We start from the raw sequence: 17,842 nt of genomic DNA, 5'->3' as shown, positions 1-17,842 counted from the left end.
AGTGGTAGAGGTATGGGACTCTGTCTGGTTTTAAGGTTAACATCACCAAGTCCGAGTTGTAGAATCTAACGGTCCCGCCTCGGGAGATCCCCCAGCTTAGGGAGGCCTTCCCATTTACTTGGGCCGCCAAGTCTATAAAATATCTAGGGGTGCAGATAACGCCAAAAGTAGAAGAATTATACAAGGCAAATTTTCCAGCTAAAATTACAGAATTAATGGCAGAGCTGGATAGATGGGAGGGTTTGAATGTCTCGTGGATGGGAAGGATTCACGCCATCAAAATGATGTTACTTCCCAAACTACTATATCTCTTCATGGCACTCCCCATCCCCATTGTTTCTTTGCACAGCTTAATCATAAGCTATTTGCTTATATTTGGAGGAAACGTCCCCCAAGGGTGCGTTGAACAATTATGTTTCAGCCCCAAGGGAGGGAAGGTATGGGCGTCCCAAACCTTTTCCTCTATTACCAGGTGGCCCAACTGCGGATACTGGCAGCCTGGAACCCATACACCAACAGGAAGTGGTTACATTGGGAGAGAACCTGGATGGGAACACGTGCACTGGGAGATGTGCTTTGGCTCCCAGGAAGAGAGATATTAGCTGAAATGCGTGGGACTCCAGTGGGTGTAAGTCACTTGTTGGCCACTTGGTATCAAATAAGGAGGAGGTGGTTTCTGGAGCGAAGGTACCTCCTGCAGACGTCCATTAGCAATTCCAGTTGGGAGAAAAAGGCAGGATATATAGGGAGTGGTCCCAAGTAGGGCTACACACTCTGGGTCAGCTCTGAAATAATGGGGGGATGGTTAGTTTTGATAGTCTTCAGAAGGAATATGGGCTCCCTGTTAGAGACCAGGTGTTTTATTGTAGCGTACGGCACTATATTCTTTCATGGGCCAGGGAAGAGTTGGAACTGGAGAAAACAGCGTTAGAAGTGGCGTTGAGAAAAGGAGGTGGAAGGGGTAGTGTCTCACGCTTATATATGGCCTTGTTGCAGCGAGCAGACCCTCAAAGGCACTACATAAAAAGGTGGGAGGAAGTACTGCAGAGCACATTCACACAGAAGACTTGGGCAGAAGGATATAGGTATCTATTTAAGCCGTCCCTGGCACAATCAACGATAGAGAATGGGTCCAAGATGTACTATTGGTGGTATTATACACCAGACAGAATACAGCACATATACACTGGGGCTTCGGCTGAGTGCTGGCATGCATGTGGGGCAAGGGGAACATTCATGCACATCTGGTGGGAATGTCCAAAAGTGAGGGAATATTGGAAAGCAGTACTTGCTCAGATAAGTCTAGTGTTGCAATGTACATATCCAGACAAGGTAGAACATTGTTTACTGCACTTTAAACCCCCTACAGTTAAAGCCGCTCACCACAAGCTGGCAACCCAGTATTTAGTGGCAGCAAAACTAGCACTTGCCAGGGCATGGAAGCAAAGGGTCCTCCTAGATATCTCTGTGATATGTCATAAAGTGAGTTTCCTATATCAAATGTCAAAATTAACAAACACTTAAGAGGGGTAATATGGAGGCATTCAATAAACTATGGCAATTATATGAACAATTTCAAACTCGTAGGTCAGCCTCACCGTAATGCGGGGGGGGGGGGGGGGGGTAGGGGAGGGAGGTAGGATTAGTATGGGGATGTATTAGTTTAGGAGTTGCATATGTTGTGCTTCTGCGGTTGTTGAAGATGATGATAATGTTGGAGAAATAAGTTCAATGAGATGACAACTGCTGTACACAAGGGATTATGGTTTCTATTATTCAAACTTTGTATAAATAAATAAAAAATAAAATAAAAAAAAGAATTGAAAGTTGCTGTACTTGAGCCTGAAGTTGTTCAAAGACAATCTTCTCCAACATCTTTGAAAGAAAGCATAAGTTTGAAACTGGTCTATAGTTCTCAGGGAGCAACAGATCAAATAAAGATTGCTTTGGTATAGGGGTGATCACAGCCTTCTTCCAAGAGGAAGGCACCCACCCACTAGATAGGCTTTGACAAATCATATCCAATATTAGGGGTAAGAGTGAGACGATCTACCCTATTTCAACTGGACTGTAGAAGGTCAAGGTAGCAGGTAGTAAGTTGCATATGGGTGACCACTTTTTCCAGCTACCACACCTCCCTTTTTAGAAATTTGGGCAGAATGGTAGGCAGAATAGCTAGGTGGGAGGCTTCTTCACCCTCATGAAGCCAGATTTCTGTTAATCATAGACCCCTGAATTCTATGTAGTGCGCCTAGAGATCCGTGCCAATTCTATAACTGCACGTAACTTAACAAGCTTAACAAGCTGAGCACAATAACAGCACTTAACAAGAGGCTTCTGGTTGGGTCATGGAGTAGCGAGGGAGTGCGTGACCACTGCTCCTGAGTAACCTGCATTAATCTGCTATAGAACGCCTTGTTCCCCCCCCCCCCCCCCAGAAACTCGAGATAGAAGCTCCAGGAGCGAGGGGGTCCTAACAGCTCAAGCCCGACCGGTTTTAAGGGGCGGATGGCTTCCAAGGTACCGAGGAGAGAGACCAAGGAGAAAAGCCGAACACACGAGGCAAAGATGGCGGGCAAAGGTATGCCGCCTTCGCCGACTCCAAGTTCACAATGGACAGCGGAGATCACAGCAGAGGTGAAGGTGGCAGTAGAGCAAACGTTGGGCAGAAAATTACAGCTAACTTTGGACAAATTGGACGGAATGGAGCGGTATACAACTCTGATGGTAGAGCTCCAGATGGTGCAGCAAAGAGTGGGGAACATCGAAGACTCCATGCAACAGGCAGCAGTGGAGCAGACTAGGCTCCTAGCACGTCTCACGGAATGGGAGTCAAAAGTCGAGGATCTCGAGAACAGATCCCGCCGCAACAACCTTCACCTGGTGGGCTTAGCAGAAACGCTCCCCAAGAATGACATAAGAAAGTTTCTGGAATCATGGAGGGATCAAATACACCTACAGTAGTAATTTTCAGTGTTAAATGATGTTCACAAAATGGCGATATTGCAAGCTCTGCGAGCGGGAGAGCAACTGGAATACCAGGGCACCCGCATCCTGTGTTTTCAAGACTACTCAGCTAAAGTTTCAATAGCACGTAAAGCTTTTGCCCCACTGTTCTAAGTTGTTTGGCATGAAAATCAGATTTAGCCTACTCTACCCCACGAAGCTCAAGATAATAGAAAACGGGCAAGTTCACCTATTTGCCACAGTTGAAGATGCGCGACCATATGTGGATGGACTGCAGGCAGCATGACAGACGCAATAGTGGAGATGCTCACAATGTAACCCAAAGGATAACATACATAAATCTTGGTTGGACTGTCCCAGGCCCACGCCTAGCGGAGGAGAACTTGTAGAAGAAGGTAGAGTGTTTGTCGCCTCAACGGGACAAGAAAAATATATATATATATTTTTTTTGCTTGTTTGTTTTTCTCTCACCCACAATTCCCACGGTTTTTCATTCTTCTGATCTGTTAGACAGGGGACATTAATTTCTAGTAATACCTCATTTCGGAAGTGATTTTGGCTTATCAAATATGACTCAAGGGGGTTCATGGGAGTGCAGCACAATGTCAGAGCAGGAGCATGTGCCTGGCATGGGTGGGAGGAGGGCGTAGGAACCGGACAGCTAAAACCATAGCTGGGATTTTTTTTCTTTTCTGGTTTGTCATCCTTGATGAGTTCAATAGAGGCCACAAACTCCTAATGCAGCAGAAGGGGAGAAGGGAATACAAACGAGAAGAATGTTATGGAGGGATGGAGGGGAGGGAACGGAGGGCAGCAACTGTTTTACTGTTGGGTATTTTATTTCCTTTTTATTTTTGTTTCTCTTCTCTCTCTCTTATTGCTAGCAGTCAGATACACACTTGGGTATTAGGGGGCTCAGACTGGAACAGTGGTAAGGGGGGGGGGGGAGGAATAAGCAATGATAGAGCTGATTTATGTTGGGGGTTACTCTGGACTCTCTTACTGGGGGAGGGCTTCAAGTATGGAAGTGGAAAGGTGGGGGTTATGGGAGGAAGAGGGAGGGAGACAGGGGGGTATCTTGTAGGGCTCGGGAGGGGAGGGAAGGGCATGGGATAGTAGTTGTAGTAGTGATGTTTGGTTGCTTATCCGGAGACTCTCAGGGGCTGCACAAAGGTATAGCGGTAAGGCTTTGGCTAGATCTGGGGGGGGGGGGGTGGCTGGGATGCCCCCTTGGATGGTTGTTTGAATTGAATCTTACTTCGCGGACTTATTTCTTAAAGAATGAGTACTGTTCCCCAATAAAAAGACAAAAAATTCTAAAGACTCTCAATAATCAGAGGGCCACTATTGCCTTCTTACAAGACACCCACCTGTCTGCTCCGGAGAAAGCAAAGCTAAAACATTGGTGGGTTGGTGAAATCTATGGAGCTCCTGCAGTGGGAAAGCGAGGAGGGATGGTACATAAGTATTGCCATGCTGGGAAAGACCAAAGGTCCATCAAGCCCAGTATCCTGTTTCCAACAGTGGCCAATCCAGGTAACAAATACCTGGCAAGATCACAAAAAAGTACAAAACATTTTATACTGCTTATCCCAGAAATAGTGGATTTTCCCCAAGTCCATTTAATAATGACCTATGGACTTTTCCTTTAGAAAGCCGCCCAAACCTTTTTTAAACTCCGCTAAGCTAACCGCCTTTACCACATTCTCTGGCAACGAATTCCAGAGTTTAATTACACGTTGAGTTCTCCGATTCATTTTAAATTTACTACATTGTAGCTTTACCTTTATCTGTGAATGTAATCAGGCTCTATTGCAGATTGTCAGGCCTGCTCCCTGTGCTACGGGGGAACAAACTCTACTCCGACACTTTCTCAGCTGTTCTTAGTTTTTCGTGTTTTGAGCCCTTACTGTTCTTCACATATGGCTGCACTTACCTCTTTTTCAGTGACTGGAGAAGGCTCTCTCATACTAACGCTCTGGAGCTCACGATTATCCAGGTATTTTCCCACTGAGTGGAGGAGTGGCCTAGTGGTTAGAGTGGTGGACTTTGGTCCTGGGGAACTGGGTTCGATTCCCACTGCAGGCACAGGCAGCTCCTTGTGACTCTGGGCAAGTCACTTAACCCTCCATTGCCCCAGGTACAAATAAGTACCTGTATATAATATGTAAGCCGCATTGAGCCTGCTATGAGTGGGAAAGTGCGGGGTACAAATGTAATAAAAATGAAAAACTACACACATCCATTTACATCAGTGAAAACATGGCGTAGATCCCAGCACATAGATTTACATGCACTGGGTCATATTCTATAACTACGTGTGTAAATTTCGGAATGCCCATGAAATGCCCATTTCCCTGCCCATAATCACACCCCTTTTTGCTTGCGCACGTTAGAAGTTCAGCGTACTTCATTATAGAATATGCTTAGCGAGTAGTGCGTGTAAATTCTAATCAGTGCCAATTAGTGCTCATTATTGCTTGTTAATTGCTGTTAACTTGAAATAATTTTTATTGATGACAGTACAGGGTGTTCAGTGAACATGCTCCCCTACAATCTGGGGAGTATACATCAACAGAATGCAAAACAACAATGATCAACTGTTCACCCAGGATACATAGTGCTTGTAGTACATCATCAATTTTTCTTCCTTAACCCCTCCGTCTTCAGCCCTCCCATTCCCAACGAAAACCCCAAACCCTGCATAAACAGTACCTCCAAGAAGGTAGGCAAGCGAGTACCCTATCCCAACCCTTCCCTCACTACAACATCTTAACAAGATCAACGCTGGGGTGAGGGCCTACACTCTTCAGGGCCCAACTTCCCAATTTGGTTATCTGAGCTTCTTAAACCTTATGCCCCCCACCCTCCCTCCCCTGTGATGCCTGGTCTCCTCCTGTCCATCCTCCCTCAGTGACTCGAGGGGAATTTGTTCAGAATTTGACTTTGAGCCCTTGGTGAAAGTTTGTTCAAGTAGGCCTCCCAAATCGCAAGGAACCTCTGCTTCCTCCTTGGTGATAAGTGTGCCCCCCTAGATTCCCATATCATGTATTGATGCAGCTTGTTCCTCCAATACCATATGGAAGGGGGGGGGGGTGATCCATGATCCAATGATTGAAAATACATTTCTTACCCAAAATACAAGCCTTTCCGAGAAACAATTTTTCTCCCACACTCCCCGCTCCCCACCAGCCCAGTGTACAAAAAAATCGCTTTTTCAAATGTAAGGGCAACCTGGTGCCCAAGCACTACCTGGAGAAACCCCACCAGTGCTGACCAAAATGACCTTATATATCTACACTACCACATCCCATGATATAATGAGGCGTCTACCATGCCACATTTCCTGCAAGACCCTATCCACTATACCTGCATAGCAAGCCTGTTTTGGAGAGAAATAGGCCCTATGGACTGAGCGGAAGTGGCATTCCTGTAGATCTGCACTATGCACTACCCGTAAACCCCCCTTAAGCGTCGTTAGCAGGGACTGAGCACTGAGTGCCAGTGCTTTACCCACCTCCTTCCCCCAGCGATCAGCAAACATTTGCAGACACTTAGGTCGCGAGTGCTTTGCCAGTTCTGTACAAAACCACGACACCAATACTTGTCCCAAAGCGTCTCCTTCCAGTAACGTCCGCAGCTGCTGACCGAAAGCCACCGAAAGAGTACCCGCTGGCAAAGCACTCAGGTAGTGGGACAACTGGAGATATGCAAGAACCACCGCTGGGCCCTGTGTTCCATGAGAAAAAAGTTCTTGAAGCGATAAGAGGGAGCCATCCTCTCTAACATCATCTTCCAATAGTGACACCCCCCCCCCCCCCCCCCCCATCCTCCAGACACCGCAGAATTCGGTTCTCACTACCTGGCGAGAAATCTGCGTTCCCCCTCAGAGGCAAGAACACACTACAGGTTGGGTCCTGTCCCCACAGGGGAAGTAATGACCGCCATAGTGACCGAAGGTTTGGGTGGCTTCCTAAAGGAAATGTCCATAGACCGTTATTAAATGGACTTGGGGAAAATCCACTATTTCTGGGATAAGCAGTATAAAATGTGTTGTACATTTTTGGGATCTTGCCAGGTATTTGTGACCTGGATTGGCCACTGTTGGAAACAGGATGCTGGGCTCGATGGGCCTTTGGTCTTTCCCAGTATGGCATGTACTTATGTAAAGGGTCCTCTTCTTCATCTGGGGACAGAACTCACAGAGGGTCACCACCAATTATGAGGGTCAGTCATAGAGATGACCTTACTGCACCTAGAGGACTTTTAAAAACCACTGGGAGTTTGAGACATCAGAGTTAAAATGGCCACAGCAAAATCAAACAACTCAATGATGAAAAAAAGAGTAAAATTCTCAGATGGAGAGCTCAGGCCTAAGCAAACTGAAGAGCTGTGGAAAAATAATAAAGCTTAAAAATGCCACAAGAAAAGCCTAAGGGAACCACAAAAGGAAACAAAGAAAAGAAGGTCCTATGTCAACTTATACACCAGTAAGAAAGAAAGGCAGAGATATGCAATACGAGGAGAGCAGAAAATGCATACTCTCAGCCCCATGGAAAAAAGACTGCCTGGTCCTGTGTAGCTGAGGCAGGCAGGATGGCAGCATGTGCAGTTGGCACTGCCAAAGGCTTCTTTAAGTTTTGAACATTGAGTAGCATCTGTGCCAGGGCTCTGACAGATAATGTCACCGGTCTATGGTCTATGCTTGTCCTTGGAAAGAAGTATCTTAAATTAGAAATCTCATGCTCAATCTGACCAGTCTGGCAGACCTGATCGGTTGTCTGGAAAAAAGTGACCAGTACCTGATGCTTAGGTCCAGACCAACATGTAGGCTCTGCTCTCAGCAACAAGAGACACCAGTGGCGAGTCAAATGTGAAGGAGCTCCTTTCTGAGCAAATGCTGAACAGCTAGGACTGAATTCTTGGACGTGCTTCAAGTGCTCTCCTTGGATGACAACTAGATGTTGAATAAAGCCAGTGCTGGACTTTTCTTGACCCCAAGTATACCTCCAGTCCTAGTCCCAGCAGACTCAGAGCACAGCAGCCTGATCTGAGAACAAAACCTTAGTGGTCTGTGTGAAGAAGACCAAGTGCTAGGCATTATGGCTACACAGTGCTCCAGTGGTTGTTTGGAAAGGTATTATTCTGAGCCAGGGTAATCTAATCAAACAGCAAAACTAAGCCCTTTAGTTCTGAATACATTCAAGTTCTTCCTGTACAATGATAGGAAAACAGGGGGAAAGGGGACAGGCTATATTACTCACCTCTTGCCCACAGTGGTATATCTGTAGCTCCTCTAAGCTGAAATGTAGCCACACCGGTGAGGGCTGTCGCAGGATTAGACGCAGTGATGTTACCTGATCAAGATCACAAAGCATCTGTGTGAAAGTACAAGAGAAAACACACATTGGCTACCCAGTAAATATACGCATTCTCACAGATATGGAAAATGAGGTTCTCACAGCTATGTTTGAACATATGATCTTCTAAGTCCTGTTTGTTAAGCAAATTAGAATACTCAAAACATCAACTTGCCTAATTTTGGCCTCCTTTGCTCCCTCCTTTATTCTAATTGTTAGTTTGATCTTTGTCTTTATCTGATTTTTGTTGTTGTTGTTTCACAGTTTTCAGGAATAAGTAGGGAAAGCATAGGTTGCTCACCTGTAGCAAGTGTTCTCCGAGGACATATTCACATGTATGGGTGATGTCATCCGATGGAGCCTGGCATGGGAAACTTCCCAGCTTTTTTTCCAGAAACCTTTGGAAGCCCCACCACACACACATGTGCCTTCCCACCTGCCATCACCACATGGGACCAGACAGTCTATCAGAAAGCTAACAGAATATGACACAGGAAGTGATGTCACAGAACACAGATTTTACTATTACTACTACTAATTTCTATAGCACTACTAGACACACAGTGCTGTACACTAAACATATACAAGCTTACAATCTAATCAAGAAAAACAGGACAAATAAGGGAATTATTTATGGTGGCAATGATAAAACCGACATGGGTACTGAACAAGCAGCCTAAAAAAAGTGGGCCTTTTAGCCTAGATTTGGATACAGCCAAAAACAGAATTTGACATACTGACTCAGGCAGTCTATGCCAGGCATACAATACAGCAAGATAAAAGGAATAGAGTCTGGAATTGACAGTGGAGGACAAGAGTTACAGATAAGAGAGATTTACCTGATGAACAGAGTTCCCCGAGGAGGAGTGTAGAGAGAGATAAAGAGTGGAGAGGATCTGAAGAGCTGCAGAGTGAATGCAGTTGTATAAGAGGACTTTGAACTGTATATGGAAACGGATAGGGAGTCAATGAAGAGACTTGAGGAGAGGGCTAATATGAGCGTAGCAACACTGGCAGAATATAAGTCAACTAATATACAAATATGTCCGATTGCAGATCGACTTACTAATAAACACACAATAAGAACTGCTGTCAAAGAAAAATGACTATTGGTAGCAAATCATATACCTCAACAGCGGAAAAAGCCTCAAAAAGCTTCCAGGTCTTGAATCGATCTGAAGAAGCTATGTCGGGTCAAAAGGACTCTGCTTTCATCATAGGCACAAAAAACCGCTACTGCTTAAACTATTTAAATTTAATTAATTTTGCTTGATTTGTATGGGTAAACTTTTACTATAGTACTCTCATCATTAAATAAACACCACACATCTTAATGGTGGGTGCTTCATAGATCGCGTGAAACGCTGAATTCTTCTCTCTCCACAAGTGCGGGGCCGACGATGGCCAGCGTTTCGCAAGGCTGCTTCAGGGCCTCTAACGCACTGTCTAAGGAAGAAATATTCACATTAAAGAAAGCACTACAGTTAAATCATAACTTAGAAAATCATAAAAAAATCACACACATACTTGGAAGGGAAGTCAGCTCAAAATGTTACGCTCTCTTATTGACTCACAGACAGGTCAAAATGGCTGCTTTATAAAAAATCTGACGTCAGATGTTGTCAAGTCAAAACACCAATAGGAAAGCTCTAAAAAAAAGTGACTCCACTCAACCCGATGATTTAAACCTGTCGGGTGCAGGGAATGTAATCTAAATATCCATTTTTGCTCACATTGTAGCAGAAACTTCTAATAATCTCCATCTCTTTTAGTTTGATACATAGATTGAAGCACCACACGTCTCAAATCCTCAAAGGAGTGTTGATAAATATTACAATGCGTCGCTAACGGCAGCCCAGTCCGTTTGGTCCGAATAGAGCTCTTATGCTCACTCAGTCTTGTGGTTAACATCCTCATCGTCTGCCCCACATATATCTTGTTACAAGGACATCGCAGACAATAAACTACCCCACTTGATCTACAGTTGGTGTATTGTTTTAATACATAGATCTTGTCATCAGGGGGATTCGTGAACACATGGGTCTCGTCCATAATCGAACAATAGTTACAGGCACCGCATCTCCAATGGCCATTCATGTTGTCAGGAGGTCCAGCAATAGATGACAAACTTGGTAAAACTGCTGGACATAAATGTTCTTTTAAATTTAAACTCCTACTGTATGCCAACCTCAATTTAGCGTTCTCAAAGGCTGGTAATGTATTGATTAAAGTCCAATGTTTCTTCAAAGTATTCACTATTTTAGGGGAGTCCATACTGTATTGAGTAACATAAGTAATGTAATCATCTGAAACATTCAACCTGTCAGTCCTCGGGGTCAGTAACAACTCTCTAGTGTTCCATCTAGCCCTTTTATAGGCCTTCCGTAATATATATTCAGGATAGCCTCTCTTCGCTAATCTCTGTGAAAGTCTTTTGGATTGCACTTTAAACTCATCATCCGTGGAACATATACGCCGATGTCTTAGAAACTGAGAAAACAGTAAGTTGTCTTTTAAAGGTCTTGGATGACAACTATCATATTTTAAAAAAGTATTCCTATCTGTCGATTTATGGAATACAGTGGTGTTAATCTCTCCATTCGTGTTAATGATCAATACATCCAAAAATGAGATTTGCGTTGCATCCATCTGTGCTGTGAACTTAATCCGTGGATGACTTTTATTTAAGACAGACACAAACTGCAAAAGGTGATCTTCATCACCAGTCCATAATAGAAAGATATCATCAATAAATCTGACCCAAAGGGCCACGTGCTGATAAAGCTCAGTTGTATAGATGAATTTCTGCTCAAATGCCCTCATATATAGATTTGCCACTGACGGTGCCATGGTTGCTCCCATGGCAACACCTGACACTTGCTGGAACAGCTGATCATTAAACAAGAAAAAATTTTCTTCATCGCTAGTTCCGCTAATGCTAAGATAAAGAATGTAGGGAACCGACTAGGTTCTCGTTCTTCTAAGAACATTTCGATCACCTCAAGGGCTTCATCTTGTGGTATAACTGTATATAAGGAGGACACATCTAAAGTAACCATAATCATACCACTTACTTTTCCATTGTATGGTTCTAATAATTGTAGAAAGTGGGTGGTGTCCTTTATGTAAGATGCCCCACTTTTTACAAAAGGTTGCAAAAAACAATCAACAAACATCGAGAGAGGTTCTAATAATGAGCCTCTACTCGATATGATAGGTCTACCTGGCGGATCGATAAGTCTCTTATGAATTTTAGGCAACGTGTAGATAACAGGTATCTTAGGATTCATCGTGTTCAAAAAATGAAATTCTTTCTGTGTCAAGATCCCTGTCGCATAGGCTTCCTTTGTTATTCTCAAGATATACTCTTGAAGCTGAGGCGTGGGATCTTCTGGCAAAGGCAAATAATCTGTAGACACTTGTAATTGAGCCAGAATTTCTGCTGTGTACTGAAGACGATTTAAAATCACAATGGCCCCACCCTTATCTGCTCTTCTAATAGTTATTTCTTAGTTATTTTTGAGAGACTCCAAAGCATCCCTCTCACTTCTTGTTAGATTACCTCTAGAGTTTCTGCGTGGAGCTCATTTGAATTCTTCGAACTCTCAAAGAACTAATGTACGAAAAGCAGAAAGAATAGGATGTAACGGTCCAGGGGGGAGCCATTTCGATTCTCTTTTCACAATCGATACATCTGTTCTGCGATCTTCATTCTCGCCAAAAAACAACTTTAATTGTAGTTTCCTTATGAATTTCTCTAGTTCCATTCTTATTTGAAAGGAATCCACATGCTTAGCTGGAACAAAGGAAAGACCTTTAGATAGTAACCTGATTTCATCTACTGACAGTGTATATTTGGATAAATTTACTACTGCTGTTTCTTCTATTAAGGTCGGGAACGCGTGGTTGGACGTTGTTGACCTGACTCTTGCGCGGGATATAAGTCATGCAGCAGAATTTTGAACAAACTGAAGGGGAGAGAGAAATCACTTAGTGAGAGACCTGTGAGAAGCAATTTGTGGTCTAAGTGGGATGATAAAGAGTGTGAATTAGGGTTTTGGTAGTGTGCTCAGAAAGGAAGGGACGAATTTTGGTGATATAGAAAAAGAAACGATATGTTTTAGCAGTCTGTTGGATATGTGCAGAGGAGAGAGAGGAGTCAAAGATGACCCCGGTTTATGAGCCGATGAAACAGGGAGGATGAGAGATAGAGAATGGAGGAAGAGGAGAGGTGGTTTTAAGGGGAAAGATAAAGAAGCTCAGTCTTGGCCATGTGAGACATCCAGGCAGCAATGTCAGACAGGCAGGCTGAGACTTGGGCCTGGATTCCTGCTGAAATTTCTGGTGTGGAAAGGAAGATCTGGGAGTCATCAGCAAGTCAAACCATGGGAATAAGTATAGATGGAGAAAAGAAGAGGTCCCAAGACAGAGCCCTGAGATAGACCAACTGATAGTGGGACAGAAGTTGAGGAGGATCCACCAGAGAATACACTAAAAGTGCGACGGAAGAGACAAGAAGAAAACCAAGAAAGCACAGAGTCCCAAAATCCAAGTGAGGCCAGAGTATCAAGGAGTAGGTGGTGATCAACACTGTCAACAGCAGCAGATAAACCCCAAATAGATTCTGCAGGACTGATTGACCAAACTGACTGTCGGGTCAGGAATCTTGCTCTAAGCAGTAGTGAGATCTGAATTTATGGACCGAAGACCACGCTGCAGCTCCACAAATCTGTATGGAGGCAAACCTCAAGTGAGCAACTGAGGCAGCCATGGTTCCGAATGAGCTGTGATATGACCCTCTAGTGGCAGCCTATTTATTTAATTATAAAAATGTATAACCCTCACATCTACAACCTTGAGTGCAGAACAATTCACAATCATAATAATAATACATATTCCACAGATATACACCAAAACGTATCTACTCAAACATCAAAATCCAGCAGTAATCAAACAGTAGACTTGCCCTAAGAAGAATCATCAAATGCTCGTCTAGCTTAAGTAAAAAATGCAGTCTGACATCCAGCCTCCTAGGGACAAAGGAAATAAAGAGCTGGGTGACATTTCTATGGGCTTTAGTTCACTCCACTTAGAAGGCCAAGGCTCTCTCACAGTCTTAAGGTGTGTAGTGTGCTTTCACTGGGATGAGCATGGGGTTCAGGAAAAATATTGTTAGTACAACTGACTTATAAAATAGAACTCCAACACAACCTTAGGAAGGAATTTAGGATGCGTGCATAGAACTACTCTTCTGTGATGAAATCTTGTATAAAATGGATCAACTATTAGACCCTGAAGCTCACTACTCTGCAAGCTGAAGTGACTGCCACCAAGAATAAAATCTTCAGGTGGCAGAAATCAAGTGGCTGAAATGGTGAGAACATTTGAGATCTCATGACACTGTGGGAGGTCTGACTGAGGGTTGCGCAATAGCAAACCTCTCATGAATCAAAAACTAAATGCTGCACTGAGATGGGCTTACCCTTTACTCAGTGATAAGCACCAATTGCACTGAAGTACATAAGTACATAAGTAATGCCATACTGGGAAAAGACCAAAGGCCCATCGAGCCCAGCATCCTGTCCCCGACAGCGGCCAATCCAGGTCAAAGGCACCTGGAAAGCTACCCAAACGTATAAACATTTTATACAAGTTATTCCCGAAATTGTGGCTTTTTCCCAAGTCCATTCAGTAGCAGTCTATGGACTTGTCCTTTAGGAAACCGTCCAAACGTTGACAGAATTAGACTTGAGACCTGACTCTGACTAATGTAAAAGGTATTCAAGCAGGCTTTGTGTAGGACAGGAGAAAGGATCTAGGACCCTGCCCTCACACCAAACCTCATCCATTTGAAATTATTTGATCTCTTAGTGGTATGTTCTTCCTCCTTGCTTTCCTATTTATTGATGTATTTCCCTTCTACTTTTCTAACTGATTAATTATTGTAAACCGTCCAGAAAAGTAATTGATGGGCGGTATATCAAGTCTTGTTAAACTTAAAACTTGAATCTTGAACTTTCCCGGAAGCAAGCAGGACTCGGGAGACACCCTCATACAGACGAAGAGAACCAACTACTACTCTCTCAACATCCAAGCTGTAAGTGTCAGGGACTGGAGTTTTGGATGAAGAAGTGATCCCACGTTCTGGGTGATGAGAGCTGAAAAGTGATCCAGCCTCCACGGATTTTTGGAGGCTAGCCCCAGAAGTAAAGGGAACCATATCTGCCTCAGCCAGTAGAGGGTGGGAAGGTTCATAGTCCATTTGTTCTGTTTGAGCTTCAGGAAAGTTTTCACTATCAGTGGTATGGGTGGATATGCGTACAGAAGACTAGACCCCTAGTGAAGGAACAAGCATCCAAAGGTAATCTGCTGTGTGATATCAGTCTGGAGCAGTACTTAAGGACTTTGTTGTTTAAGTGAGTGGCAAAGAGATCCAAGGGAGTGCCTTACTCTAAAAAGATCTCCCAGCTAGGTCTATGTTGAGGGACCACTTATGCAGTTGCATCACTCTGCTTAGTTTGTCTACCAGACTGTTGCATTTCCCAGCTAGGTGTGTAGCCTTGAGAAGCATCCCATGAAGACAGGCCCAGGTCCACAAACAGAGTGCTTTCTGACACAGGACATATAAACTTCCCTAAAATCAAGTGTGGTACCGGAAGACTGGAGTGTAGCCAATGTTACGCCGATTTTTAAAAAAGGTTCCAGAGGAAATCTGGGAAATTATAGACCAGTGAGTCTGACGTCGGTACTGGGCAAAATGGTAGAGGCTATTATCAAGAACAAAATTACAGAGCACATGCAAAAACATGGGCTGATGAGACAAAGTCAGCACGGATTTAGTGAAGGGAAGTCTTGCCTCACCAATCTACTGCATTTTTTTGAGGGGGTGAACTAACATGTGGACAATGGGGAGCCGGTGGATATTGTGTATCTGGATTTTCAAAAGGCGTTTGACAAAGTGCCTCATGAAAGACAGCTATGTCATGCAAGGTTCCGCGTTAGGAGTTACGGACCTAGAAAGGGATCTGGGAGTCATCATTGATAAGACGTTAAAAACGTCTGCCCAGTGTGCTGCGGCGGCTAAGAAAGCGCACAGAATGTTCAGTATTATTAGGAAAGGGATGGAAAACTAACACGAGGATGTTATAATGCTGTTGTATTGCTCCATGGTGCGACCGCCATAGGCGCCAACTCCGTGGGTGCTGTGGGTGCTCTAGCACCAATATTTCGCCCACCGTAAGTTCCATTCCAGCCCAGAATTTTAAAAGTCCCTCCCTCCGAGTTCCAGGGCCATCCGTCCATCCGACTCTCCCTCTCTCCGAGTTCCAGGGCCCCTCCCCACCTTTCCATCCCTCCGTCCGTCCGTCCAAATTTTAAAAGCCATCTTCTTACCTCGTCGGGGTTACGGCAGCAGCTGCACGCAGTGAAAAGCGTGCAGGCTCGCGCTTCAGCCTTCCCTCATCTGTCTCTCAGCTCTGGTCCCGCCCTCATTTCCTGTTTCCGCATTGGCGGAGAATAATCTGATCAGAGCTGCCCTCAAAAACTGAGTGAAGATCTTTAGGACTATTCGGATTGCTCTGAGCTATAGGTGGTTGATTGACTACTACTACTACTACTATTTAACATTTCTATAGCGCTACAAGGCATACGCAGAGCTGTACACCTTACACAAAAGGAGACAGTCCCTGCTAAAAGAGCTTACAATCTAGATAAGACAGGTAAACAGACAGAACAATTAAGGGTAAGGGAAAATAGGGGAGGATAAAAGACAGGGCAAGTGAGTAGAGGTTAGGAGCTGAGGACATTCTAGTGTTAGGCATGCACAAGTCCTGCCTTTGCTACACCTCCGATACGCCCCCTTAAACTTTGGCCGTCCCTGCGACGGAAAGCAGTTGGGGATGTTCAAAATCGGTTTTCGATTACACCGATTTGGACAACCCTGGGAGAAGGACTTCCATCTTCCAATTTATGTCGAAAGATGGGCTTCCTTCTCCTTCGAAAATGAGCCCAATAGTAACATCGTAAATGACGGCAGATAAAGACCTGTATGGTCCATCCAGTCTGCCCAACAAGATAAACTAATTTTACATGGTATGCGATACTCAATATGTGTACCAGAGTTTGATTTGTCCTTGCCATTCTCAGGGCACAGACCGTAGCAATCTGACCAGCACTCTTCTTGTACTAAAAGTTCTGAAGCTAATGTCTAAGTCCCTTAAAATGTACACTCAAGCCCATCCATATCTATTCAGGATTTCAGGGCTATGTTCTTTCCCGGGTTACTTCTTATCTCTCCCATTGCACTTTTTAGTGTATACTCCGGCAGATCCTCCTTCCCTTTATTCCACTATCAGCTGGTATGCATATGTTGGAGATGGACCAAACCATGATGCAGCTAATGTGAAACATTCCGCATGTCAGCCAATGGTCTTACACCAAGTGAATCTACATGCTGATGTTAAGTAGCACTAATTCTATATTTCAAGTGAAATGATAAAAAGGTTTTGAAAAAATATCACAAGTTTGGATATAAATTAATAAACTGAAAGAAGTTCTAAATGTTGTAGACCTGTGAAGAGGCAGGCGAGTCAAGGGTAGAGTGGTCTTTGTGAAACAAGTCATGATGAGGTCTTATAAAATTTGCATGAGCCTAAGTTTCTAATATTTATAACAACTAAGTTTCATCTGGGCATTAGGTTGTTTCATTTGAACTACAAAGTTTTCAGAGCATAACACATTCCTATGTTAAGTATCGTTAAACAATGAAGCACTGCAATTCTGGTTTTTTTTTACCATGATAAGACAACAAAATATCTTCGCACAAACTTAATATATAGTGCACCCAGAATGTTACTAATCTACATACATGGAAAAAAGACCAGGTTTCTTGTGCCAGGTTAACTCTGATAATGCACCCCATCCTCAGGCTGAGAGACTGTCGTCTGTTGTCACTATCTCCCAACGCGTTACAGGCAACAGAACTCCCTTGCTGAAATTCTGCACTGGCAGCCACCACCTCATGCTTTGGGAGGTGAATGCTGTAATTCTGAGAGACTGGAGACCAGCAGGTACATATGTGCTCATGCCCATGGAAGCATCTCCACCGCTGCCATTGAGCCTAAGAAATGTACATAGTCCCGGGTTTAAGGTCTGCCCTGCTGAAAGAGAAGGTGAACCTGCTGCAGTAGTTTCAATTGCCTGCACTCTATCATGAACAATTTCCCTTGCCTTGTGTTTTACCACACTCCTAGATATTCCAAGGATTGCAAAGGAGTTAGTCTGCTCATCTCGAAACTGATCACTCAATCTACTAACTGTAGGAGGTGGATGACCAAAGTTGTCGCCACTTCACTGTCTGCATACAAGGACACCCGAATCAGCCAGTCATTGAGGTATGTATGAACTCTGATGACCTGTCGATGCAAGTGAGCTGCAACTAGGATCTGACTAATGGTTGGTGCAGCGGGTTGCGGACCTGGGGAACCAGGTTCGACTCACACTGCTGCCTAATGGTC

The 17,842-nt window shown here is 44.1% G+C and overlaps 1 protein-coding gene across 5 annotated transcripts in view; it reads right to left on the bottom strand.

Moving 5' to 3' along the window:
* The window catches only part of NICN1 (nicolin 1), an 89,364-nt gene that overhangs the window by 35,064 nt on the left and 36,458 nt on the right, over positions 1–17,842 (bottom strand). For all 5 annotated transcript variants that reach the window (XM_030207508.1, XM_030207507.1, XM_030207506.1 and 2 more), the window contains one exon: positions 8,232–8,345. In XM_030207508.1, coding sequence (XP_030063368.1) covers positions 8,232–8,345 — 114 coding nt within the window. The remainder of the gene's footprint in view (positions 1–8,231; positions 8,346–17,842) is intronic.

The sequence above is a fragment of the Microcaecilia unicolor genome, chromosome 6 (genome assembly GCF_901765095.1).
Source record: "Microcaecilia unicolor chromosome 6, aMicUni1.1, whole genome shotgun sequence".
Lineage (NCBI taxonomy): Eukaryota > Metazoa > Chordata > Amphibia > Gymnophiona > Siphonopidae > Microcaecilia > Microcaecilia unicolor.
This window is presented reverse-complemented; position numbering and strand designations above follow the sequence as displayed.